General features: G+C 53.5%; 2 protein-coding genes across 2 annotated transcripts; one reads left to right on the top strand and one right to left on the bottom strand.

The window, feature by feature from the left end:
* Positions 1–403: 403 nt before the first annotated feature.
* Positions 404–6497, bottom strand: HINFP (histone H4 transcription factor). Its single transcript, XM_054395625.1, has 9 exons — positions 6335–6497; positions 5894–6120; positions 5396–5507; positions 4231–4383; positions 3236–3313; positions 3022–3142; positions 2787–2925; positions 1772–1896; positions 404–936 (listed from the first exon to the last, which is right to left on the bottom strand). Exons 1-9 carry the CDS (start codon positions 6495–6497, stop codon positions 435–437), a joined length of 1620 nt encoding a protein of 539 aa, XP_054251600.1. The 3' UTR covers positions 404–434.
* POU2AF2 (POU class 2 homeobox associating factor 2) lies at positions 6496–19188 on the top strand. The gene is made up of 6 exons (XM_054395566.1): positions 6496–7205; positions 11094–11162; positions 12272–12431; positions 16918–16960; positions 17709–18007; positions 18787–19188. The coding sequence occupies exons 1-6, from the start codon at positions 6496–6498 to the stop codon at positions 19186–19188; spliced, it is 1683 nt and encodes a 560-aa protein (XP_054251541.1).
* Positions 19189–24498: the final 5310 nt, after the last annotated feature.

The following is a 24498-nucleotide window of genomic DNA, read 5'->3' as shown; positions in this document are numbered from 1 at the left end:
CTAAGGGCCAAAGATCTCCAGAGGAAAGGGGCTTCAACCACAGGTTCTGCTCGCTCTGCCTGGGAAGATCCTAGCTGAGCACCATGCTCAGCAATAGTTGACAACTTAGCTGCATAGCAGCAGGGACCACATCACCCAGGAATGACCAAGAGGGGAAGGTCTGGAGGGGTGGGAGAGGCTTGCTAGTCCCTAATCCCCAAAGGAGGGGACAGAGAGGTCATCCCAGCTCGTCACTTGACCCACAACCAAGAAGGACCTGTCCTTCTCCTTTCCCCATGCTGACCAGAGCTGGCAGCCATTGAGATTGGGGTAGAAGAGGGGGCAGTCAGTCAGCTGCAGGCAGGTGAGGACAATCTCAGCCTCCTTGCCCAAGCAGTCCCCAACCTCCTCCACAGCCCAGGGAGGCCCAAGTCCTGCTCGTGCAGCCAGGCAGCTCACAGGATGTGGATGCCCAGCTCCTCCGCTGTCCTCTGCAGACGGTCCATGACATTCTCCTCCAGCTCCATTGGAAGCCCACCAGGTGCTGCCCCCTGCTCCTCTGAGGGGGTGCTGGCCATGACATAATAGACAGTCTCACTTTGCCCCTGCTCGTTGGTTCTGTTCACCACACGCACGATGGGGCTGCCCAGGCCGCTGGGCTCCTGCTCTGAGCACTCTGCTGCTCCTGGCCCAGAGCTGTCAGCAGAGCAGGGCGGCAGGGCCAGTGGGGCTGCTGGCAGCTCAGCAGAGCTGTTCTCCACTGGGGGAGCCTCTGCTGGGGCCTCCAGAATGATGCCCTGCAGGTTGCCCTCCCCCTCAGACAGCACCACACACTCAGCTGAGCCATCCAGAGCCTCCCCTCGCTTCTCTCTGTCCTTCAGCAGCTGCTCGGTCAGCTCCACGCTCTCGTAGCGCACCAGCTGCAGCCTCATGTAGCCATCCTCGTGCTCCTTGTACCTGAGCAAAGAGAGGCAGGGCAGATGGAGTCACTCTCACTGCAGGCCCTGCCCAGGGACAGCCAGCAGCCTGAAGCAGCAGCCAAGGAAGGCACACTACAGCCTAGGCTCCAATACCCAGTGCTAAATAAATGAAACCAGGAAAGCAAGGTAAGACCCCTGCAGCCCCCACGTGTGGCAGGCTCTGAGCTTTCTGCCAGGCCTCTTATCATGCCACAAGCCCATCTCTTTCCACCACTCAGTTTCACTGGGAGCATCTGAGGTCCATCCATTTTTTTCCTTCCAGCTTTTAGGCTCTAGTAACCTTTTGGAGAGCCATAAAATTGTCAGGGTTGGAAGGGACCTCAAGGATCATCCAGTTCCAACCCCCCTGCCATGGGCAGGGACACCTCACACTAGATCAGGTTGCTCACAGCCACATCCAGCCTGGCCTTTAAAACCTCCAGGGACGAGGCTTCCACCACCAAAAGAAGAGTCCTATAGAGGATGCAGCCAAGGCATCTGTCAAGAGATATACCTGCAGCAGTTCTCTCTAGAGCAGGACACCATGACCTGGCCCCTGCCAAGCTCAGAAGTGTCCTGCAGAAGCAGTTGTGATGACACCACTGCTGCCCTTGTCCCTGATCTCTGACCCACTGCTCTTTGCTTTGCCAGATCCTACCTGATGTTTACTGCCTAGTGCCTCCCAGCCACTGGGAAACATATCTTGAGCACATCACAAGCAAACATCAGAGCCCAGGCACTGTCAGGCCTTTGCTCCAGCAGGATGCAGCACACAGCTCCAGCTGTCTCCTGCACGAGAGGAGAGGTGGTGTGGAGCTAAGGATGGGCAGTACCTGAAGCGAGGATGCCCTGAGGGCCATTTGAACTGATGCTTCTTCCTGAGGTGCACAGTGAGGTTGTTGCCACGTGTGAAGCACTTGTCACAGACATGACACTTGTAGCGGGGCTCTGAGTCACCCTGCAAGGCAGAGAGAGGGATGTGAACACAGTCTCACAGTATAGCAGAGGCTGGAAGGGACCTCAAGAGATCATCAGGTCCAACCCCCCTGCCAAAGGGTAGTCCACACAGGAATGCATTCTTTTGAAAGTCTCCAGAGGAGGAGACTCCACAACCTCTCTGGGCAGCCTGCTCCAGGGCTCTAATACCCTCACTGTAAAGAAGTTTCTCCTCATGTTGAGGTGAAATCTTCTATGCTCAAGCTTGAACCTGTTGTTTCTTGTCTTATTACTGTGCACCACCAAAGAGAGCTTGGCCCCCTCCACCTGACACCCACCCCTCAGGTATTTATACACATTGATCAGATCCCCTCTCGGCCTTCTTTTCTCAAGACTAAACAGCCTCAGGGCTCTCAAGTCACTCTTCATAGGGGAGATGCTCAAGTCCCCTAATCATCCTTGTGGCTCTCTGTTGGATTCTCTCCAGCAGGTCTCTGTCTTTCTTGAACTGGGGAGCCCAAAACTGGACACAGTATTCCAGGTGTGGTCTCACCAGGCAGAGTAGAGAGGTAGAAGAATCTCCCTAGACCTGCTGGACACACTTTTCTTGATGCATCCCAGGATACCAGTGGCTCTCTGTGAGCCTGACCAGAGGGCCTGGTATCCATGCATGGGAATGGAAGGATATGGGAATCAGGTCCTCCAAGAAGACTGTCAAGAGGCATTATTGCAGCAGTGAGTGAAGAATGCAACCCTACCTCACATTCCTACAGGCCTGGTCAGCCTAGAGCACTTAACATCACTGCAACTTTTTCCCCCCTCATGCTTCTGCAGAGCATGTTGCACTGTTGCATGTTATCAACCTCACTGGGAGAGAGCACAGAGCAGAACAGCCCTCTGCTGCCTTCTCACCTCGTGGACCTTCCTGTAGTGCAGCTTGATGGAGCAGAGGGAACGTGCAGTGAAGCTGCAAGCCTCAAACTCACAGCGATAGGCTGGCTCCTTGCTGTGCGTGTCCAGGTGTTTCCTCAAGTCAATGAGATTCTTACAGCTGAAAGGAGATGATAAAGGAACAAAGGGGGACACAGATTATCTCTGGGTGCTTCTCCATCCCTGTTCAGGGAAGGTGCAAAGCCCTGCTGCTCACCTGTAGTCACAGTAGTCACATTTGAAGGGGCGCTCCTCGCTGTGCCGAAATCGAATGTGGTTGCGCAGGGAGGAGGGCAGAGGGCAGGTCATGTCACACAGAGGGCACTTGTAATGGTTCACTGTGCCAAAGAGAGGGTGGCAAACATCACCCCAGTGCAGGGCAGAGCACAGGCTCTTCAAAGGTGCAGCTGGGAGGAGGAGGCTTTACTCACCGTGGTTCCTCATATGGTCACGGAGCAGCCTCTCGGTGGCAAACCTCTTGGAGCAGTGAGAGCACTGAAACCTCTGCTCTGCAGCATTGGAGCCAGGGAGGAAGGGGATGGTGAGAAAAGTGATCAAAGCAGAGAGAACAGCACAAAGGGCAGCAAGGGAGAAAAAGGGGTAGGTACAGTGGAGCTAGGCCCTTCTCTTAGCAGGCAGACAGCAACTGATCACCCAACCTAACTAATCAACCAGACCATGGCACTAAGTGCCTCATCCAGGCTTTTCTTAAACACCTCCAGGGATATTGACCCCACCCCCTCCCTGGGCAGCCATTCCAAGGGGCAATCTCTCTTCCTGGGAAGAACTTCTTTCTAAGATCAAGCCTAAACTTCCCCCTGCTTGAGCTTGAGACTGTGTCCTCTTGTTCTGCTGCTGGTTGCCTGGGACAAGAGACCAATCCCCACCTGGCTACAACCTCCCTTCAGGTAGTTGTAGGGAGCAATGAGGTCTCCCCTGAGCCTCCTCTTCTCCAGGCTAAACACCCTCAGCTCCCTCAGCTTCTCCTCACAGGGTTGTGCTCCAGACCCCACCCCAGCTTTGCTGCCCTTCTCTGGACACATTCCAGCATCTCAACATCTTTCTCCAACTGAGGGGCCCAGAACTGGACACAGCACTCAAGGTGTGGCCTAACCAGTGCTGAGCACAGGGCAGGATGACTTCCCTGCTCCTGCTGGCCACACTATTCCTGATGCAGGCCAGGATGCCATTGGCCTTCTTGGCCACCTGGGCACACTGCTGGCTCATGTTCAGCTACTGCCAACCAGTACCCCAAGGTCCCTCTCTGCCTGGCTGCTCTTCACCCACTCTGTCCCCAGCCTGCAGCACTGCATGGGGTTGTTGTGGCCAAAGTGTAGAACCGGGCACTTAAGATCTGTTAAACCTCATGCCCTGGGGCTCTGCCCATGTCTCCAGCCTGGCAGGGTCCCTGTGCAGGGCAGCTTACGGTCCAGGGCGGTCTGGCGGCGGATGTGGTCGAAGAATTTGGTGTTGTTGGCAAACATCCCCCCGCAGGTGGGGCAGGCCACCACCTTCTCCTGCGTGTGGCTGCGGAGGTGCTCCCGCAGCTTGCAGCGCCCCTTGAAGCTGCAGTCGCAGTCTGGGGGACAAACAACAGAACTGCCACTGACACACCAGCCCCAGCCTTGCCACCTGACTGGATGTGTGGTGGGTTGAAAACTCCCCCCACCCCCCACACTCCTCCCCCAACTTTAAATTGCCAAGCCATGGAAGCAAATGAAGCTGTGTTCACAAGCAGAGCTACAATCTAGAATGAAATGCGAGGAGTATGTACAAGAGACAATAGTTACAACTTATAAACAGCACAAGAACCCCCCCTGGACAAAACCAGGGGGAGGGCTACTAATAGCTTCCCCTTTCCTGCTCCTACTCCACCCTGTACATGCTAGGGGAGAGAAGAAGAGCAGAGGGTTGGTTGTTAGTACCTAGCCACAACAAAGCAATGCAGCCAAGGTCAGCAAAGCCAACAGAAGCACCAGCCAGAGCAGGGGAAGCAAAAAGAGAGAAAGGCAGTATGCACAGCTAGCTTATGTTGGCAGTTTGTCCAATGGGATTATTTAGAGCTTATGATTATTTTCCTTTTTACATCCATGGTGATTTATTTACATTCTACTACTTTCTGTTCGAGACCTGTGGAAAATTTTCTAGGCACAGCCTAAAACTACCACAGAATGGCAGCCTCCATGCTGCTTTTTTCGACCAGCCAGGATCAAACCCCTGCTCCAAAAGAGCTCACAGAGCAGGGACACAGCAGGCTGATGGCACTGGTGGACAATTGGTGTGGCCCCAAGGCAAGCAGCTGAGAAGCTACACAAAGACAGGAGAGAGAAAGTACTGAAAAAAACTTAACTGGAGCCTTTTCTTCTAGGTGCTAATGGAATATAAATGAGAAGGTCAATATTGAGCACTCAGTTGGAGCCCATGGAGGAAATGCTACAGGAGCAGTGCACGCTGTGGGAGTTGTGCAAGTGGATCTTTTAAATTCAAGAGGCTCACTGAAACTCTGCCAAGGAGTAGAGTTCTTCTCTACAGTGTTTGCAATCCATCCCTCTGCAAAACTCTCTAGACAGGCCTTGCATGCACCCACTAACCTTTCCAGCCACAGAGGACCACATGGTTCTCCTTCCCTGATGCCTTGTACTCAGAGCAGAAGCTGTGATCCTCCACGTGCCGGTAGAACCACTCAGGATTATCAAATGATCTCTGTTAGGGGAGCAAGGACAGACAGAACAGGGTGCGGAGATCAGCATGAGCTGGCCTCAGCCAGAGCACAGCAGATACTTGCATAGATTGGTTTGGGTTGGAAGGAACCTTAGAGATCATCCAGTTGCAACCCCCTGCCATGGGCAGAGACACCTCCCACCAGCCCAGGTTGCTCAAGGCCTCATCCAACCTGGCCTTGAACACCTCCAAGGAGGAAACATCCACAGCCTCCCTGGGCAACCTGTTCCAGTGTCTCTCCATGCTCAGTGGAGGACAAAGAGGCAAGTGTGCAGGAAAGCTGCAGGACGACTGCAGTTCTCCTTTCCTTGGCTGCCACAGCTTAAGTAGCACATAGGAAAGCAAACCCAGGTCTCCTGTTCTCTCACCTCACAGTACTCCCACAGGCACAGAAAGTTCTCCTGGATCTCAGGGATGATGTTGCGGCTCTGGAAGTCCAGCTGGCAATGGCTGACCTCTGACTGGTTCTGCAGGGCCCTCAGCCCCCACTGCTTCAGCTTGGTGTGGTAGCAGTGGAAATAGACATGGCGAATGAGGTCAGCTGAGCTCTCTGGGGAGCAGAAACCGCATTCCTGCCACAGACACGTGTATTCCTCTGCAACACAAACGGGAAACAGATAGGCCTTAGTGCTCTGATGGAAACTCTCCAGGTAAAGCTGGTTCCCACGGAGAGAAACAGGAGATTCTGGTCCTGCAACAGGCAGCGATGTGCTCCTCAGGGACAGGACAGGAAGCTTCTCTCACACGGAATATCCCGGAGAAGAGGGAGGGCTGATGAGCCGCAGCAGTGGAGGCTGCGAACTCCTTACCGAGAGGATCCATCTCGTCCCGGTACTCTCCGGGAAGGTGCTGCTGCAGGTGCTGGGACACGTGTTCGCAAAACTCCTCCATCTTCGAGGCCACGTAGGTGCACACTCCCCACTCGCACTGCAGCACCAAAGCCCCCTTGCCGCCGGCCTTGGAGGGAGGCATGGCCGGGGCCACCGGCCCCGAAACGCAGCGAGGAGACGCCGAGCCTTCCCCTCCCCGCCGCGGTTCCTCGCTGCCCGAAACCGGGCACCGTCCGGCGGGCCTTGGCGAGGTCAGGAGCGACCCCCAGCCCCCGCAGCGGTGGTCAAAGCCCGGCCCAGCGGCACCAAAGCAGCGGGCGGAGAGAAGCGAGCCCCGGGGCGCTGGAGACCACTGCACTCCGGCCGCCCCTGCTCCGCCGGGGGGGGGGCGCCGCAACCCAAAGGACCAAGCCAGGCCGGCCAATAGCTGCCGCCCGTGCCGAGCCGCCGACCAATCGCTGCGCAGGACCCGGCTGCAGGCGTGCAGCGGCCAGGCAGACCCGCCGGGAAACGGCGCCAGCTCCCAAAGGTTCCTAAGCCGCTGGGGGCAGCCGAATCCGCTCCTACAGCAGCGCCAGGAACTCCGTTTGGTTTCAGGGAACCCCAATCCCAGGAACCGGCAACAGATGCGTTCATCTCATGTTTGCACGGCAGCTGGCTTTGCGGTGCTGGCACAGCACAGGCTTTGCTGCTGCCTCCAGGATCGTTCCTGCGTAAACAAGAAAGTCCTCGCAGTGCAAAGACTGCGGTCAAAATCCACACAGCTGAGCACCTCGGACAAATGGCGAACACAAACCCCATCCATGCGGCATGTTCTCTTGACTCAGAAACGAGAAGACAGCTTGGAATGGCAGGTTGAATTAAACGAATACACATTGACTGTTACCTCTGCTCTCCTGGGCTTTTGTAACACAAAATCGGGACACAGCTCTCAGAAAGTTTGCTTTGGCACAGGTAAATGCCATGCTAAAACCAAATGGGATTGTGTAAAATACTTCCCAAAGCCTGCTTGCCAGTGCACAATTGCTTCTATAGCTCCTGCCACACACACTGGCTCTCCCCTCTGGTAGGGATGGAAAGTACATGCCCAGATTCACTAAAACACAGAGAAAAATCAAGGTCTGGTGCTTTTCCAAATGAAAAATGTGTGGTAAGAGACGAATCTCATCTCAAAGAAGGCTGAATGACTTTCTGGTCTCCCTCTTATTAGTTTTCTGTGGAATCTGTCGGTTTCTGTTTGTAATCAGTGCAGAAAACTCCTGGACTGGCTGCAGAGTGCAAAGCTGGAATTGGACTGGCATTCAGCTTGTATACCCTCACCAAAGCATACAAACATCTTGCACAGGAGACAAAACCATCTGGGAAGCCTGCCAGGAGGCAGGTGGCAAAGAAGCTGTTGCTCAAGAGAGCCTTCCTCTCTTGCAACTTCACATCTGCCCAGGCTTCTGCAACCTGCCTGGTGCTCCTGCCCATTCTGGTACCTCACCTACCATAGCTGAGACACCTGTGGGTATCAGGAGGGGGTGGCCAGGAGTGGCCAGGCTGAAATAAGATTTGTTTTACATAAGAGGGCTTGTAGAATCACAGAATCAAACAGGTTGGAAGAGACCTCCAAGATCATCAAATCCAACTGATCACCTAACCCTAACTAATCAACCAGACCATGGCACTAAGTGCCTCATCCAGTTCCTTCTTAAACACCTCCAGGGATGTTGATCCCACCCCCTCCCTGGGCAGCCCATTCCAAGGGGCAATCTCTCTTGCTAGGAAGAACTTCTTTCTAAGACCAGCCTAAACTTCCCCTTGCACACCTTGAGACTGTGTCCTCTTGTTCTGTTGCTGGTTGGCTGGGAGAAGAGACCAACCCCCACCTGGCTACAGGTATTCAGGATGTTAGCTCTGCCTTCCCCAAGTGCCTCAACAGCCTCAGCAGATGCAGCCTTTGCCAGCTGCTGCTCCTTGTGTTTTATATTTCCTCCAAAGAAAAAGGGGAAAAAAATTACTTAAAATCCTAATAGCCTTCCCCAGGCAGGCAGTTCACTTGACAGGTCAAATTCTTCTCCAGGAAAATGCTGGGGGATATGCCTGGAATTACAGAGAGGGATGGATCTTACCTCACAGACCCACGAGCTGGCAGCAGACTCCACAAGAAGAGCAATATTTAATTATCAGGAAGGCACTGGCGCCAGTCTTGTCCTGGTCATGTAAGATGAGCAAGGCAAAGCTGGGCACCAGCCCTCTCTGCTGGTGCACAAAATACTCCAGAGATCATCTGACTCAGCCCAGCCTGCCCTCACCACGCTAGCAGGGGGTGCTGGCCATGCTGCAGGGAAAATGGCTCTCTGGCAGCAAATGCAGATGTGTCTCAGAACTAGGAGATGAGCTGCAGGGCTTAAAGAAGAGTCTAAAGGCTTAACTCTGCTTTTTGGTTTTGCAGAAACAGACCTGCTGTCATTTGGAAGCAGAGACCAGAGGAATGGTTAAAGCAGGCCTGGCCAAAGGTCACTTCAATCTAGGTCCAACAGCAGTTTAAGAAAAGGTCCTTTCCTGGCTGCTGTTTCCCCTCCTGGCACCTCAGACCTTCAGAAAGGAGACTCCGTGCTTGATAATGGAGAGCCAAAGCCTGGCCTCCCCTCCAGGAGCATGTGGGTTTGCTGAAGGGTGTTCCTGCCAGTCCCAGGAGCATGCTGTCCTTGGCTGAGAGCTATCCCTCTCCTCCAAGGTGGATGCCATGCAGAGCCTCCTGGGTTCACAGTGTCCAGAGATCCAGTTCCAGTTCTGTCCTGATGGTGTCCCACACAGGCAGTGCTGCTCCCCAGGCAGGGCCTGCTGTGTGCATCTTCCACAGATGCCTCACCTTACACAGGACAAGATGCTCATGCCCCAAGCTTTGTTTTCCCAGCCAGGTTCCTCCTCTGCCAGGAGCTGGTTCATCACTGCAGGACTTACCAAGCTTTCACTTGGACCCAAGATTTTTTTTCCATTGGTAAACCTCAGCTCAGTTTTCCTCCAGCTCTGACAGGAAAGAAGCTCTTGGGGAATGATCTACACTGACCATGCAAATGGGAGTGAGAGACAAGAGCAAGAGATTTGCATTTAAACAAATCCCAAAAGAGGTATCATGGAAATGCCACTGAAATGTAGAAAACGCATTTCTGCCAGGCTCAGCTGGAACTTTACCAGTGGAGTATGAGCACTGACTTCACTCTGCTCTGGAAAGCTCATGCCAGGCAACCCTGCTGCAAAGCCCTGCAGGATCTGAGAGCTGGGACTTGCCACCAGTGACCACAATGGAAACAGGTGAGTTTCAGCAGCTTGGCTTTTCACAAGCACTAAGAGGCATCTGCATGGCAATAAGCAGGGAATGAACAAACTGTGCCAGCCTTGGGCTCACAGTTTTTCACAGGAAATACAAATCAGAAACAAGAATTGTGTCAAAAATCTCCATGTGGCATCTTCAGTGCTTCAAGGACTTAATAGCATCTGAAGAGGCTGAATTTATATTCCTTCAGAAAGCAGCACTTCTCCAAAAGGCATCAAAGTGATGTGGGGAAAAAAAAAAAGAAAAAGATTCAATTTGCTTGAAAATGATAGAAATTTGGGCCTCACTGAACATTCTCTTCCCCAGTGCTGCCAACAGCAGAGTTAGATAGAGTCTGAATAGCTCCACTGAGAGCACCAAGTTTAGTTACATGAGGCTGGGCTGCTAAGTTAAGAATCAGGGTTAGAGGACACAGCCATTCCATTTCTTACTCAGAAGGATTTGAATTCCTCTAAAGGAACTCTCATGCAAAGATGTGAAGCTTCCCATCCTGTTTCTCCCCTGCTCTGCTCACAGCTGTGGAGTTCCAGCTAGATGTGCACACTGAGTACCTGTGCTTCCAACTGCACTCAGGAAAAAGAGCCCTGAAAAGGATCTAGAGGAGGGAGATCTCCTTCTTGGGGCCATGAAAAGGTGGCATCCTCAGCATATAGATTCCTCTCAGCTGCAAGAATTGATTTTTGCTCCTGGCTGTGTCCTGGCTTGTCCATAGATGCTCACTGCTTGCAGTGCACACTGGGCACTCACTTCTGTCTTGGCTGTTTCCATAGGATCATAGAATTGTCAGGGTTGGAAGGGACCTCAAGGATCATCCAGTTCCAACCCCCCTGACACTAGATCAGGTTGCTCAGAGCCACATCCAGCCTGGTCTTAAAAACCTCCAGGGATGAGGCTTCTACCACCTCCCTGAGCAACCTGTTCCAGTGTCTCACCACCCTCATCTTAAGCTTTCTGGGGCACTGCCTCTTGCAATTTGCTTGCCTTGTGCCCAGTCTTAGTTGAAGTCTCTCTGGTTAGTACTCAAACACCAAAGCCAAGTTGCAGTTGCTCCAAACCTGCAATTTCCATGGCCCAACAGAAAACACTTGGACTAATCCCAAGCCAGCACTGAGATTCTGTGTTGTCTAAATTCTGTGCTCTTCCCTTTCTAAGCTCTCCATGTGTATGTGCACCTGGGGACACAATCTGACATGGATGAAAGCGATAAATGGAGCCAAATGACACATCCTGGAAAGCAGAAGGGCAGAATGATAAATCACAGGCTTAGAGATCAAACACATCAGCTGTGGAGTGGCTGTTTGTGTTCCCCCAGGAGGATACGGCTGTGTGTTTTCCAAGGGATTAACTTCAAAGCTAAGTTTTTCCCTGGAAGATCCCAATAAAAGCCCACGTGGGCACGTTTCTCTGGCTCCACAGGTGTGAGCTCTCTGTTCAGGCACAGCTTGCCAGCCAGGATAAAAGAGCCATCCTGGACATTGTACCTGGGTACCTCTCCACCCTCCCTCCTGCCAGAATGCCTGCACACAAGGGCAGGCCTCACAAAGCTTTATCCAGGCAGGGCAAGAGAGCAGATGCCTCTCACCAAGAGTCACACAAAGCCTGTAGACAGGCTGCCTGTGTTGCAGGCACAGCAAGGACACAGAGCCAGGCTTGCCATCAGCCTCTTGGCTGAGACACTGCTTTTGTGCCTTCCTCCATCACCAACAAGGGCACCTCTCTCTGTTTGCTGGAGAAACAAAGCAGACTTGGGCAGTCAGCTCCTTTTCTTCTGCTGAGATCTGCACTCTGATTCACATCACTTTTCAGAGGAGCCTCTCCAACTGTCTGGGGTGTTTCCACCTTTGCTGCACTGAGATCAAAGCTCACAGAGTGATGTGCTGAAAGCCAGCAACACCAGAAGGGCAAGAAGGGGCTAAGCCACAGCATCTCTGCTGAAAGCAACAGAGGTTGTGTGGGGAAATCCACTTTTGCTGACACAAAGGGGAAGTGTTGGATCCTCCAGAGCTCTGTTTGGAAAAACAAAAGCCAAACTCCATCAGCCAGCCATATCTTCCTTTGTACCAGGGCTTCTTGTCATGGGATGAGGGGGAATGGATTGAAGCTTGAGGAGGGGAGATTGAGACTGGAGATTAGGAAGAAATTCTTGACAGTGAGGGTGGGGAGACACTGGAACAGGTTGTCCAGGGAGGTGTGGATGCCCTGTCCCTAGAGGTGTTCAAGGCCAGGCTGGATGAAGCCATGAGCAGCCTGGGCTGGTGGGAGGTGTCCCTGCCCATGGCAGGGGATTGGAACTGGATGATCTTGAAGGTCCCTTCCAACCCAAACCATTCTATGCATTTGGTACAGAGGGAGCTGCATGGAAACCACTTGGTATTGGATGCTAAAATAGGGGGTAGGGCAGCTCTGTCTTCGTCCTCTATAAACAAGCAGCCTCTGCTGTGAGGCATCCTAAAGGATGACCTTGCATTACTAATTAGCAGTCTTACACACTTCCTGACTCAGTGTCCAGAGGTGCTGCATTTGCTTATTACAGGAATACTGCATTTTATTACAGAAAATGAGGCATTTGCTGCTTCTCTAACAACCCCTCCTAGCTGCTCCCTGCTTTCACTAACCATTTCTAATGCTCCTTTCATCCCCTCAGTGCCTACAGACTTTGGCAAGCGTGTGTACCAGGGAGTGAGAGTGAAGCACACAGTCAAGGACCTGCTTGCTGAGAAACGATCCAGGCAGAGCAGTGGCTCCCACTGCAGTGTAAGTCCCTTCCAGCTCTGGGGTCTCTAAGCCAGAGGAGTCCTGTCCTGTAAACCTGAGCAGGGCAGCTTGAGACTGGAGATTAGGAAGAAATTCTTGACAGTGAGGGCGGGGAGACACTGGCACAGGTTGCCCAGGGAGGTCATGGATGTCCCCTCCCTAGAGGTGTTCAAGGCCAGGTTGGATGAGGCCTTGAGCCATCTGGGCAAAGACACCTTCCACTACACCATGGCAGGGGGGTTTGAACTGGATGATCCTTAAGGTCCCTTCCAACCCACACCATTCTATGATGAGGCAGGTCCAGAGTGGGGCCATGAAAATGATCAGGGGGTTGGAGCACCTCTGCTGTGATGACAGTGAGGGAGCTGGGGGTGTTCAGCCTGGAGAAGAAAAGGCTCTGGGGAGACCTAATAGCAGCCTGCCAGTACCTGAAAGGGGCTACAAGAAGGATGGAGAGAGACTGTTTACAAAGGCCTGGAGTGATAGGACAGGGAACTATAGCTTCAAACTAGAGCAGAGCAGATTTAGAGTGGATGTTAGGAACAAGTTCTGCACTGTGAGGGTAGTGGAACACTGCAACAGGTTGCCCAGGGAGGTGGTTGGGTTCCCCATCCCTGGAGATATTCAAGGTGAGGCTGGACAGGGCTCTGGGCAACCTGATTTAGTTGAGGATGTCCCTGCTGACTGCAGAGGGGGTTGGCCTTGGATGCCTTTTGGAGGTCCCTTCCAACCCAGACCATTCTGTAGGTCCATGACTCTGTGCTTTACCTGTCCCCTTTCTGGAGGCGGCAGCTTCAACGGCTGAACACCACAGCCCTCAGGACCTGTAGAACCCTTGCTGCTTTGCTTTATTGCCCTTTGCTTTGTATTCCAAAGCTTTACAGTTGCCTTTGTATCTCATGCAAAATCAGCACTGTTGCTAATTCCCCTCCGAGAGATGGCAAATGATCGTGCAGGGCAAACATCCGTATTTGCCGGGATGAGGAAGAGCACAGCTGTGAGGGCAGCTCTGTTTGGCTGGCACAATGCAACCCAGAATCAAAGCAAACAGGAGAGAACTGAACCTTTACCTTTGGATATTCATGGTGCAGAGTAATTCAGCTGCATCTTTTGTTTCAACCTGATCTTTGCTTCCAAAAAAATCACTAAGCTTTTGTTTTGTTTTGTTTTGTGTGTGTGTGTGTGCAAGGGGAGGTCCATGGAGGAGAATCCATGCTGCTGAGGAAAGGACATTGCTGATCAGGGATGAGCTGCTGGGCTGTTTAGTGAAGCAGCAGAACAGCAACAGCTCGATGGCAGACAGGCCCTGATAGGAAACCAGTGTGGAAAATCATAGTTTTTCACCATGAGGGTGGTGAGACACTGGCACAGGTTGCCCAGGGAGGTGGTGGAAGCCTCATCCCTGGAGGTTTTTGCAGCCAGGCTGGATGTGGCTGTGAGCAACCTGCTGTGGTGTGAGGTGTCCCTGCCCATGGTCCATTCCAACCCTAATAATTCTATGATTCTATGTGTGCTGGGATGAAAGCCACACAATTTGGGCTCCCCACCAACTGCAGGGCAGAGAGGCTTGGTCCTGGGCTGGAGAAAGTGTCTGGCTTTTTTCCTTTGGCTCATCCATAGGCATGAATCTGCAGTTACTGTCTGCATAATCATAGAACCATAGAATTGTTAGGGTTGGAAGGGACCTCAAGGACCATCTAGTTCCAACCCCCCCTGCCATGGGCATTGATATTTTTTCTCAGGTGGGGAGCTTGGTAGGCACGTGGATGAAGCACTATGCTCAGCAGCACTCATAGGCCAGGGACAAACTTGCTGTCAAGCAACCCAGTGAGGTGCCCTGCCCAGACTAAGCTTGGCTTTTAGTATCAATTTTTGTTACTTCAGCTGCTGTGCTACAGATTGAACCCAGATTTGAAGCCAAAGTGTGGTCAGAGGGCACCACAGAGCCTCACTGCAGGGCCAGGTCATTATTTTGACCTGGATTCTTGCATTTAGCCCCCAAGGCAGCCTCATTGGTGACCACTCCTGGGTTAGAGAGGCAATAAAGCAACACAGCTCTCTGCAGTACCTCCCACCCAGTATCTCTGCCCAGTCACGTGCAAGGCAGGCTGAGACCAAGCTTTTCAACAGCTGAATCTGCTGTGGACTCAAGTGATGCTAAACAGACACACTGATGTGTTGCAGAAGGTCCAGCTGCCCAAGGCCTACAGCACTGAAAGGAAGCAATGCAGGGAGGAAATGAATTAATTAGTTTTTAAATTAAGCCAGGGCCATCATCCCCTGATATGGAACTAGGAGACAAGAGAAATCATAGAATATTTTGGCTGGAAAAGGCTTCTAAGATCATCCAGTCCAACCTTCAACCCAACACCACCATGGCCATCAAACTCTGACCCCACATGCCATGGCCACAGGTTCCTTGAACACCTCCAGGGATGGGGACTCCACCACCTCCCTGGGCAGCCTCTGCCAATCCCTGACCACTGCTCTCCAACCTAACCCTCCCCTGGCACAGTTTCAGGTCACTTCCTCTCCTTCCATCACCTGATGCAGGTCTCTGCAAATCTGCAGCTGCCTGCTATGGCAAAAGCCAAAGAAGGGCTGATGGAGAGGCTCTTGCAATGGAATTCAGGCAGGCCAAGCCCTTCAGCTAATGTCAGCTCTGTGCTGTGCATCACAGCTGAGTGCAAGGTGGGCTGCTGCCTGTGACAGAGAGTTTCAGTGGCTGTTGAAAAACAGATGAATCAAAGATGAACTTCAGATGCACTGAGAATTTGAAATGCTCCATACTAGAGGCTGGAAGCTGTACCCAGAGACCTTCCTGTCCCACCAGCAAAGCATCCCAGCTCTCATCACTGCAGCCCTTGGACCTGCAGGCAGCATCTGTGCTTCCTGCAGCTCCTAACTCAAATAGCTTCCCCTCAAATACAGGATTAAGGGTGCCAGGGGACAGCATTAGACTGCCTCCCAGGGGGGTGTTTAGATTGGGCTCTAAATGCCAGTGCAGAGCTCTGCACCACCATTGTCAAAGGGACTCCTCCTCAGTGAGTGCAGACAGAAGCTGGCTGCAGGACATGATGGGCATGGGCAGGCAGAGGAGACAGTGGGGAAGAACCCTGAAGCAGCAGGAGGTATTACTAAAAGGGCATGGATGAGAGGAGTGTCTGCTGAGCCCAGATTTGCATGTGGAGGCTTTAGATCTGCCAGGCAGTGTGCTCTGATCCTCACTGAGGTCTGAGGCTGAAAAGGGCCCAGATGGAGACAGGTGCAAGCCCCTGCCTGACCCTGCAGTGTGAATGCTCTCATCTGCCCACAAGCCAAAGGGCTCCTTCCTGACACCTCTGTGTCACTCCTGCAACCTCTGTGACTGGTGTGGGCTCAGGGCTCATTTTCATGATGGAGCAGCTGCAAACCTCCCCCAGCAGTAGAAGGAAGTCCTAGCCCTGGCAAATTTAATTCAAATCTAAACCTCTAAATTTGGTTGCTTGCTATGGCAGGAACCTCCTGTTTGCACAATGCAAACTGGAAATAGCAGGGCACCATCACTGGCCAGGGCAGGAGGAGCTGCAGCCACGGGCACTGCATTTCTGCTCTATGGCTTTGGAGGTCTGCAGGCAGAACTTAATGAGACTCCCATGCATGAGCTCTGCCCCAGAGGAGAAGATGCCTTTGCCACACTGCTTTGTAAGAAGTGAGCCACCGTGAGCACCAGGGTCACTCAGAGCCAATTCTCCCTTCCCTAGAGACCAAGAGAAGGTTATTGCTATCAGCATTGCTGCAGCACCCAACCAGGAGCTAGACACAACTGCCAGCTGGTTCTGCTAGGACAGGGCAGCTAAGGTGGCTTTGTGCAGGTAGGCATAGCACAGGAGAGCTAGGCTAGAACAGGGGCAGTGCAGGATCTGCCTCTTTTGACCAGCTGAGGGCTTAGGTGCCTGCTTCTTGAGCCCTTATTTTGTGCCAACAGCAGAATGGTTGCTCAGCATTATGGCTGCATTAAGGGACCCTGCAGTACAGCAGTAAGAAGCCAGCTGCTACCAGCTCTACACAAGACCTCCCTAGCCTACATCTGCCAGTACCTGAGAGGCATCAGTCATGAGATCTTACAGTTAAGATCTTCATCCTGATAACACCAAAGCTCAAACAGTGCATCTGAATTATACCAGCACAGATTCCTGGACTGGGTTGAGTTGGAAGGGACCTTAAAGCTCATCCAGTTCCAGCCCCCTGCCATGGGCAGGGACACCTCCCACCAGCCCAGGTTGCTCAGAGCCTCATCCATCCTGGCCTTGAACACCTCCAGGGAAGGAGCATCCACAATCTCCCTGGGCAACCTGTGTCTCCCCACCCTCACTGTCAAGAATTTCTTCCTCATCTCCAGTCTAAATTTGCTCTCCACAAGCTTCAATCCATCTTCCCAAACCACATGCTCAGAGAGCTGACTTGCTTTGGAAAGACATTTTTAACATGTCTTCATCTTTTGCAGGGCAGTACCAGCACACCACAGTCTCCCTTTGTCCAAATGCCAGGTGAGGTTTTCCTCCTTTGACAAATCCCTTCCATGCAGCTTGCACACTTAACACTGCTCCTGTCTCTCCTTCTCCAAAGTGAGCAAAGGAACACTAGGGCAGGACCCCCCCTTGAAAAAAAAGTTCCAGGAGGAAAGTAATTGAAAGAGTCAAAACAGGAACAATATAATAAAAGAAAGACTCCTGGTATCTTGTATGACATTCCCAAAGAGGGGAAAGAGAGGTAATTAAAGCAGTTCCCACCTCTTTTGATAGGCACTGAATCCTCTCTTTTCCCTCTTCATCTTGCAGTTTCCCATGGAGCTGGAGAGAAAGTAGGAAGCCAGAAGCTGCTCTGTACCTTCAGCTCTTGAGCAGGGAATGGGGAGTAAGTCCAGACCAGAGGCAGATGGGTTTGGAGCTGTAGCCCCATCCTCATCCTCCTCCTCAAGGGTGGTAGCAGAGCAAAGAAGAAGCAAAGGCTAAGCTCAGTCCCCCTAGCCTCATACTTGCAGCCTCCCAAGACACATTTGGTTTGCTGCAGATGGAGGTCATCAGATGGATCAGGGCAGCCCGAGGTGCTAAAAGCTCTTGGCCTGACACACCTGTTCCAAGTCAGGATTGATTCCTGCCCTGGCTGATGCTAGAGAGAAAAGGGCTCTGCCCTGCACCTGCAGAGGTTCCCACAGCTCTGTGGCTCCCCAGGTGCTGCTGTCTTGATTTCCCTTTAGCCAACTCTTTTTTTTTTTTTCCCCCCTGCCTACCACAGGCTCACCTACCATGGCTGGTTACTACAGCATCAGGAGATCCTTGACAGCTGAGTTGGATTTCTCCCACACAAAGCAATTTGTCAGTGATGCCTACTCATCCCCTCTAGGGCCCAAGACCTTCTCCTGTGACTCCTCTGCCACTCAGGGTCACTCAGCACTCCTGGACCCCTATCTCAGCGACCACTATGGGGACTACCGTGCAGCTGCCCTCACAGCTGGTCCCAGCTCCTTCTTCAGCCCTTCTCCTGTGCCCCCTCTCCTGCCATCCTTCCCCAGTGACACAGCGCACTGCCTACTCGTGAGTGAGCCTGCAGTTCTGTCCCCACTGAAAGGGGACCCAACCCAGGGCTGGGGTGAAGCCAGGGGCACTCCTCTGGCAAAGATGGGAGTATGGCAGGACACAGCCACAGAGGAGCACACAGCAGCCAGGGCAAATCTGAGGAGGAATATTTTGCCTCTTTGCTGCCATCCAGCACACAGCAGCCAGGGTAAGGCTGAGGAGGAACATTTTGCCTCTTTTCTGCCACCCTCCCTGTAATTGTCCCTTAGGAGACCAGCTCCTAAACGAGCAACCTTCCCTGCTCCCCAACACAACTACTCCATTAAGCTCCTTATGTTTCTAGAAACATCCTTTGTCAGCTCCAGGCTGCTACCTATCCCCATGCCTGCCACTTCCCAGGAGCCAGCTCCATTCACATCCCCAAGGCAAAGCTCCTGGGGCCTGTAGGGCCAGGGCTGGTCAGTCTCACCAGGAGCCTCTTGTAGACCTTCACCCCTACTGACAGCATGGAGGATTCCTTTCAGCAGTTATAACACCAAATACTGCTCCAGAGCAATAGAAGTCCTTGAGTGTGCCATGGTCTAGTTGATTAGATAGGGTTGGGTGATCAGTTGGACTTGATGGTCTTGGAGGCCTATCCTGGTTGATTCTGTCAGATTCAGCTAGGCTCTGGGGATAGCTTAGCTTGATGAAGGCAGAGCTTGGCCTGGGGAAGCCAAGCTAGATGTACCATTACCTCCAGGACAAGCTTTTATTCTTAAGAGTCTTTCTTGCCTTTTCTCCCCTCTTCCATGCAGAGAGAGCCCTGGGAGCAAAGCTCACCAGACAGCCTCAGCCAGTCAGACAGTGCCTGCCCAGACCCCCTGCAAGCACTGCCTGCCAGTGCCAGCTGCCTCTCCCCACACGACTCTGGAGGTGTTTCCCCATACCGAAGCTCAGGCTGGACCCAAGCCATCCCTGGAGCCCAGCCTTACACTCTGCACCCTCTTGAAGATGTCCACTACTCTCCCAGCTACTCTGCCACCTCACCCTACTCCTTCTCACCATTCATGACTGTGGCAAATGAGCTTCCCCCCAGGATGAGCCACCTCTCACCAGAGCAGTCCTCGGAGACACCACCCCTTCATGATAGCTCTGCTTGGGCAAAAGAGGATGGGAGTCCCACCTGGGGGCCTTATGAAGGCAGGAGAACTTACTGATGAGAGGTAATAGCTGGAGGAAAGGAGAAATTGAAGCAAATTAATTACTTGTCTGCTTTTTTTTTCCTTAAAGCTGGTCCATCAAGCAGAGGATGCTAACAACATGCAATGCTTTATGCTCTCTTTAGAAATACAATCACTTGGAAATAGCACATTTAGCTTCTGGTCGTGCCTTCTAGTGCTTTATCAAAGTCATTGCTCACAGTCCCAGTGTGCTACAAGTAAAATACCCAGCCTGAAAAATAGCTGCAGCCTGTAGGCAGGGATCTCAGGAACTACAGACAAGGACCTCGGGTACTTCTTTTCATAGTTTCACAGAATAGTTTGGCTTGGAAGGGACCTTAAAGATCATCCAGTTCCAGCCCTCTCAGGGACACCTCCCACCCCAGGTTGCTCAAGGCCTCATCCAACCTGGCTTTGAAGCCCTCCAGGGAGGAGGCATCCACAACCTCCCTGTGCAGCCTGTTCAGTGTCTCCCCACCCTCACTGTCCAGAATTTCTTTCTTTGATGATTCCAATGTCCCTCTTGCCCCGAAGAAAACACAGAGCTGTTCTCCCTCTTACCTACAGATCAACACAAGTGATGTGCCCCAAAGCCTTGTGCCAGTGAGCTGCCATGAGGCAGCCCCTTGCCAAGAAGCACCCCCCGGGGTTGGAGGTTGGAGCAAGGCTGAAGTCCCGGAGCCGGCGGCCACTAGAGGGAGCTCTGCACACGCGAACACACCCGGCGCGCCCTGCAGCCTCCCTGGGTGCCGCCAGTGCCACCCGCTGCGCTCACACCCCCTTTGCCCAGCTCAGGCCCCAACCTGGCACCCGCGGAAGCCTGTCTGGGGAAGAACAGGAGCTTTCCAGGACCTGAGAGTGTGTCTTGATGAGATGCTCTAAGGCCCACCTTTCCTTTTCGCCTCATAGAGCACTGGGAGCCTTCTCAGCACCCATCATGCATCACAAGTGGCACTGGGGTCATAGGACCAGGCCGAGAGCATTGCTTCGTGCCATGCTGCCTGCAGGGGAAGGCGGGCACACAGCCCTACACCTGCAGCCAGAACCCCTAGAATCAGCACTGCAGAGCTGCTCAGAGAGTCAGGCCAGCCCTCCACGCAAAGCCCTTCCCTCTGCAGACACCACCTAGCACCAGCCCTGGCACTCCTCAGCCTGCAGCCCAGGAAGGTTCCTGCACCTGCAGCCTATCCAGGATGTGTTCTGGCATCAGAAGGGGAGCTCCCAGAGTTCTCAGCAGCTGCCCCAAAAGGGAAGGCTCCACAGAGCCTGCCCTGATAGCCTCTCACCCTGACCCTTCACAGCACAGCAGAGCAGCAGCTGCAAGAGCCAGAGCACCAGCAGCCCTGCTGCAACGTGCCTGGCAGAGCCTGTTTGTGCCTAAAGGAGCTTGGCACAGCTGCCACTTCTTTCCCATGGATCCTGCAGCATCAGGGACTGGCCCCACAGCAGCCTGGGAGCCATCTCAGGGTCACTGCTGTAGGTTAGGCTCAGGAGGGATAAGGAAAGCTCAGCCCAGGGAAAGAGCCAGCAGCCAGAGCTCCTCTGCATGTGTTCTAAGTGCAGGGTGAGCTGAGCCTGGCTGCCTCCTGGTTTGGTCCATGGGCACTAAAGGTAGGTGCAGAGCAACCCTGGGGAGCACTCACTCACTCAGGCTGTTCCCCTGAGTATGGGCCATGGCAAGGCACAGACCCCCAGAGTACCTCAGGGGGTGTGAAAGTCTCCTTGCCCCACACTCAGCCCCTATGCTCCCAAACCTGAGGCCTGCATGAGCCCTCAGCCTTCTTCCACACCAGAAAGAACAGCACCACCAGGCTGCATTGCTGTCTGCAGCTGCTGTCTGACACAGTGGCAGAGCAGCCATCACCAATCTCAGCTGTGCCTTCTGCAAGGGCCTTGTATGGACAGGAGCAGGGGGTTGGGCTGCCTGCATTCCTGCCAGACTCTGGGGGAGAAGCAGGGACAGACATTTCTGAGCTGCCTTGGAAACCTTTGACCCACTCTGACATTCTGCTCTTGACTAAGGCAGGGTTTGTGTGAGCCTGGGCAGGGGATGTGGGAACAGCCTGGGCATGGGTGGTTCATATTTCCTTAAGGCACACACAGCTCAGGCAGGACTGGAGCTGAGCAGCCTTGCACAGTCTGCTCTCTGGGCTCTGGTTACAGAGGTAAACATTACCCCAGGAGTGCCAACTCCCCAGCACAGCACCCATGGCCTCCCTGGGCTCTACCCACCCACCACCCATGCTTCAGCTTGAAGAAGCTTCAGCAACATGAAGACTTTAGGTCTCAAACCATTCAGCATGGACAAACCTCTGGTCCTCCCCTGTGACCCTCCCCCCTTCTGCAAGACCCCTGCACAGCACTCTCCTTTTTGCTGTATCACAGGTGTGAGGAGAGGGCTTCTCTCCACGGGGGGCAGTGGGAAGCATCCCTCAGAGCTGCACTGAGCAAGGCTTGGCCTACCAGGAGCTGCAGGGACACGTTTCAGCTCAAGGGATGACATTGCCACTGTGACCACTTCCCACAGAAGTCAAATATATTCCTTCAGCTTAAAGGAAAAGAGAGAGAGAGGGGGAAAAAAATCCAGCTGCAACAATAGCCAGACTGAGCTGCTGGTAGATTATTAACAGCCTGGCCTGCTCTCTGCCTCAGCTCCTGGGGCATGGCAAAGACTGTGGAGATCAGGGGAAAAGTTTAATTGTAACCTCAACAACAGCAACAACAAAAAAAATCCTAGCTACGTCACTAGAGTGATGAAAAGTTCCCCAAACCCTGTGTCATCCTGCCACACTGGAGCTGCACAGCACTCAGGGCAGGCCAGCACTGAAGCATGCAAGAAGAGAGGGACAAACCTGTGAAGCAAGAGCAAACAGTCTGAAATAAGGGGGGGGGGAAATGCAAATAAACTCTAAAATGAGCCCAGAATCTGGTCAGAGGAAAGGGAATGCTGTGAAAGAAGTGGGGGTCAGGTAGCTACAGCCACCTGGGTGCCCAGGGCAGCCTCTTTCCTTACACCATGCCCACACATTGCCATCTGGGCCCCAAAACCTTAGCATTTAGCCTTAAAACATGACAAAGAGGTGCAAAAAGCAGCTGAGTCCTTGGCAGAGCCTTCTCTGCAGGTAGCAAATGAAATACGAGAGGGCTGGAGCCCAGCCTGTGCATCTGAGGGGAAAACACTGAGCTGATTCGAAGGCATCTGCTTCATTCAGGGGAAAGATGGCTAAAACCCTGCAAATGTCCCCAAAAGCAGAGGGTGGGAAGGGTGGCCCCACCGAATCCTATTCCCCCAGAACCTCTGCTAGATGGGGATGTGCTCAGTTCCACCAAAAGATAGCCCATTTTGTGGAGCCTTTGAATATTCAAATTGAAAGTATCGCGCAATCATTGATTGTCAAATCATTGGTTTCTAGAGGTTTTAAATACTTGGCATTAGGAGAGTAAAACTCAAACTTATACCCGTGGGGATAAAACCTTAATATTGCCGGGATCCACCTGGCACTGCCACCGGGCAAGCAGGTCCCCTTCGCCCCCAAATTTGAAGCCTGTCTCCTCTTGCCCCCTTTTCAACCTGCTCTGAGGCCAGGGCCGGGGCCACTGCTGCCGCCGCACCGGGCAGCCGACGAGGTGCTGCCCGCTCCTGCTCAGCATGTCCGGTAAGCCCCCCTGCACCCCGCTCCCCTCCCGCCCCCGCCACCCCGTTTCGGGGCTGTTTCGGGGGTTGCCGGGGTCACTTCGCGAGTGAGGCAATCTCGCCTGCCAAGGCAGGAGGAAGCGGGGAGGGCGGGGAGGAGGCGGCAAGGGAAGGGCTGCTGCCTGCCAAGTGCCAGCCCCGGCGCCGCCGCCGCCGTGGGACCTCCGGCGGGTCGCGGCGCAGCGGAGCTCAACGGGCAGGGTCGCAGCGGCCGGCGGGGGGAGCCGGGGCGCAGCGGAACCCGCACGGCACGGCACGGCACGGCGCTGCCAGCCCTGCGGCACCCCGGCGCTCCCGGCGGGGAAGCGCTGCGGTCCCCAGTCCCTGCGACTCGGTGGGCGCCGTGGCTCCCCCTCCCCCGCACACAGCCTGCCCTCGCCACGCTGCTCTTGAGCCTCGGCTTGCCCTGACCGCCCTGCTCCCCGACCCCATATCCTCCCTGACCCCAAGGCTTTGCCTTGTCACCCTGCTCCTAATTCCCAGCCCACCAGATCGCCTGACTCCCAGCCCAGCCTGACCACCCTGCTCCTTGACCTTAGCTTCACCACCCTGCCACTTCCACCCACCCCGTGGTCAGGGCAGGAGTGCTGGCCGTGGTAGCCCTGCTCTGGATGTTTCAGCTGCACACAGACTCGGGGTGCTTTGAGGAGCAGGATCCTTGGGGCACAGTGATCTGCCTTGGAGCTGGGGGCTGCCAGCCAGCCAGCCCCTGGCTCACAGATGCATCCATACCTCACCTGCTAGCTTAAGTTAGTCATAGTGTAGCCCCTTGCCTGGTCCAGCTACCTGAGCAAATTCACAGATTGCATCAGTTTGGAAGGGATCCTCAAAGGTCATCTTGCCCAAATCCCCTGCAGGGAGCAGGGGATTCTCCAAGTAGATCAGAGCTAAGAGGCTGTTGGCAGCACAAAGCCAAACCTGCAGAAGGGGTGCTAGGTCAGGGTCTTGGCTGGCTCTAACAAGGTATTCTTAGTAAATCCAACCCTTCCCTCCTGTCATTTTCCTCATCTTTGTTTTGCTAAATAACCCCCAAAACATAAGAAATGTGACCTTAGTAATCCCCAGATGCTGAGAGCAAAACCCCCTCAAGGCAAACCCAGCTCAGCCTTCCTGCAGGGACCTGTGTGCCTGCCAAAGCTTGCTCTCAAGCAGAGCCCCAAAGGGGTAGACAGGAGGCTGAGGGTGCTGTATAGCCATCAGCACCAGGGAGAGGTTAGAGCAGAAAATGACAATGCCTGCAGCCTGGAATTTGCTGGATATGCAGAGGGAACCTGCAGATCCAGCACTGTCACCTTGCTGCAGGCAGCAACACCAGGACAGGGAGCCTGCAAGCAGCTGCCCCTGCTGGGGACCAGCTGACTGCAGGCTGAGATGGCACTGGTGCTGGTAGGATTTGCTGCTGGATAAAAATAACAGCAGGAAGTTAGAACAGAAGCAGAACTGCCAGGGGCTCTAAGTATTTTACCATGAGCACAGCAAATTTTCAGAGGAGGTAAATTCTTTACTATTTCCTGTACTAAAAATGCTCCATCAGGTAGTGCCTGGCTGCTGATTGGTTTGGGGTGGATTAAGGACTTCCTAAATGCGTGTTTGAAATTGAAAGGCAGTTGTGC

Source organism: Indicator indicator, chromosome 34 (genome assembly GCF_027791375.1).
Source record: "Indicator indicator isolate 239-I01 chromosome 34, UM_Iind_1.1, whole genome shotgun sequence".
NCBI classification, from domain to species: domain Eukaryota; kingdom Metazoa; phylum Chordata; class Aves; order Piciformes; family Indicatoridae; genus Indicator; species Indicator indicator.
Note: the sequence above shows the minus strand (reverse complement) of the source record. Positions and strands in the feature narration are given on the sequence as shown.

Coding starts and splice junctions, on each gene's coding strand:
- POU2AF2 (XM_054395566.1), top strand. CDS start 6,496: ATGGCCGGGGCCACCGGCCCCGAAACGCAGCGAGGAGACGCCGAGCCT. Junction 12,432..16,917: donor GCAGTGGCTCCCACTGCAGT/GTAAGTCCCTTC, acceptor CATCTTTTGCAG/GGCAGTACCAGCACACCACA. Junction 18,008..18,786: donor ACACAGCGCACTGCCTACTC/GTGAGTGAGCCT, acceptor TCTTCCATGCAG/AGAGAGCCCTGGGAGCAAAG.
- HINFP (XM_054395625.1), bottom strand. CDS start 6,497: ATGCCTCCCTCCAAGGCCGGCGGCAAGGGGGCTTTGGTGCTGCAGTGC. Junction 6,121..6,334: donor GGACGAGATGGATCCTCTCG/GTAAGGAGTTCG, acceptor TTTGTGTTGCAG/AGGAATACACGTGTCTGTGG. Junction 4,384..5,395: donor GGTCCTCTGTGGCTGGAAAG/GTTAGTGGGTGC, acceptor TTTGTCCCCCAG/ACTGCGACTGCAGCTTCAAG.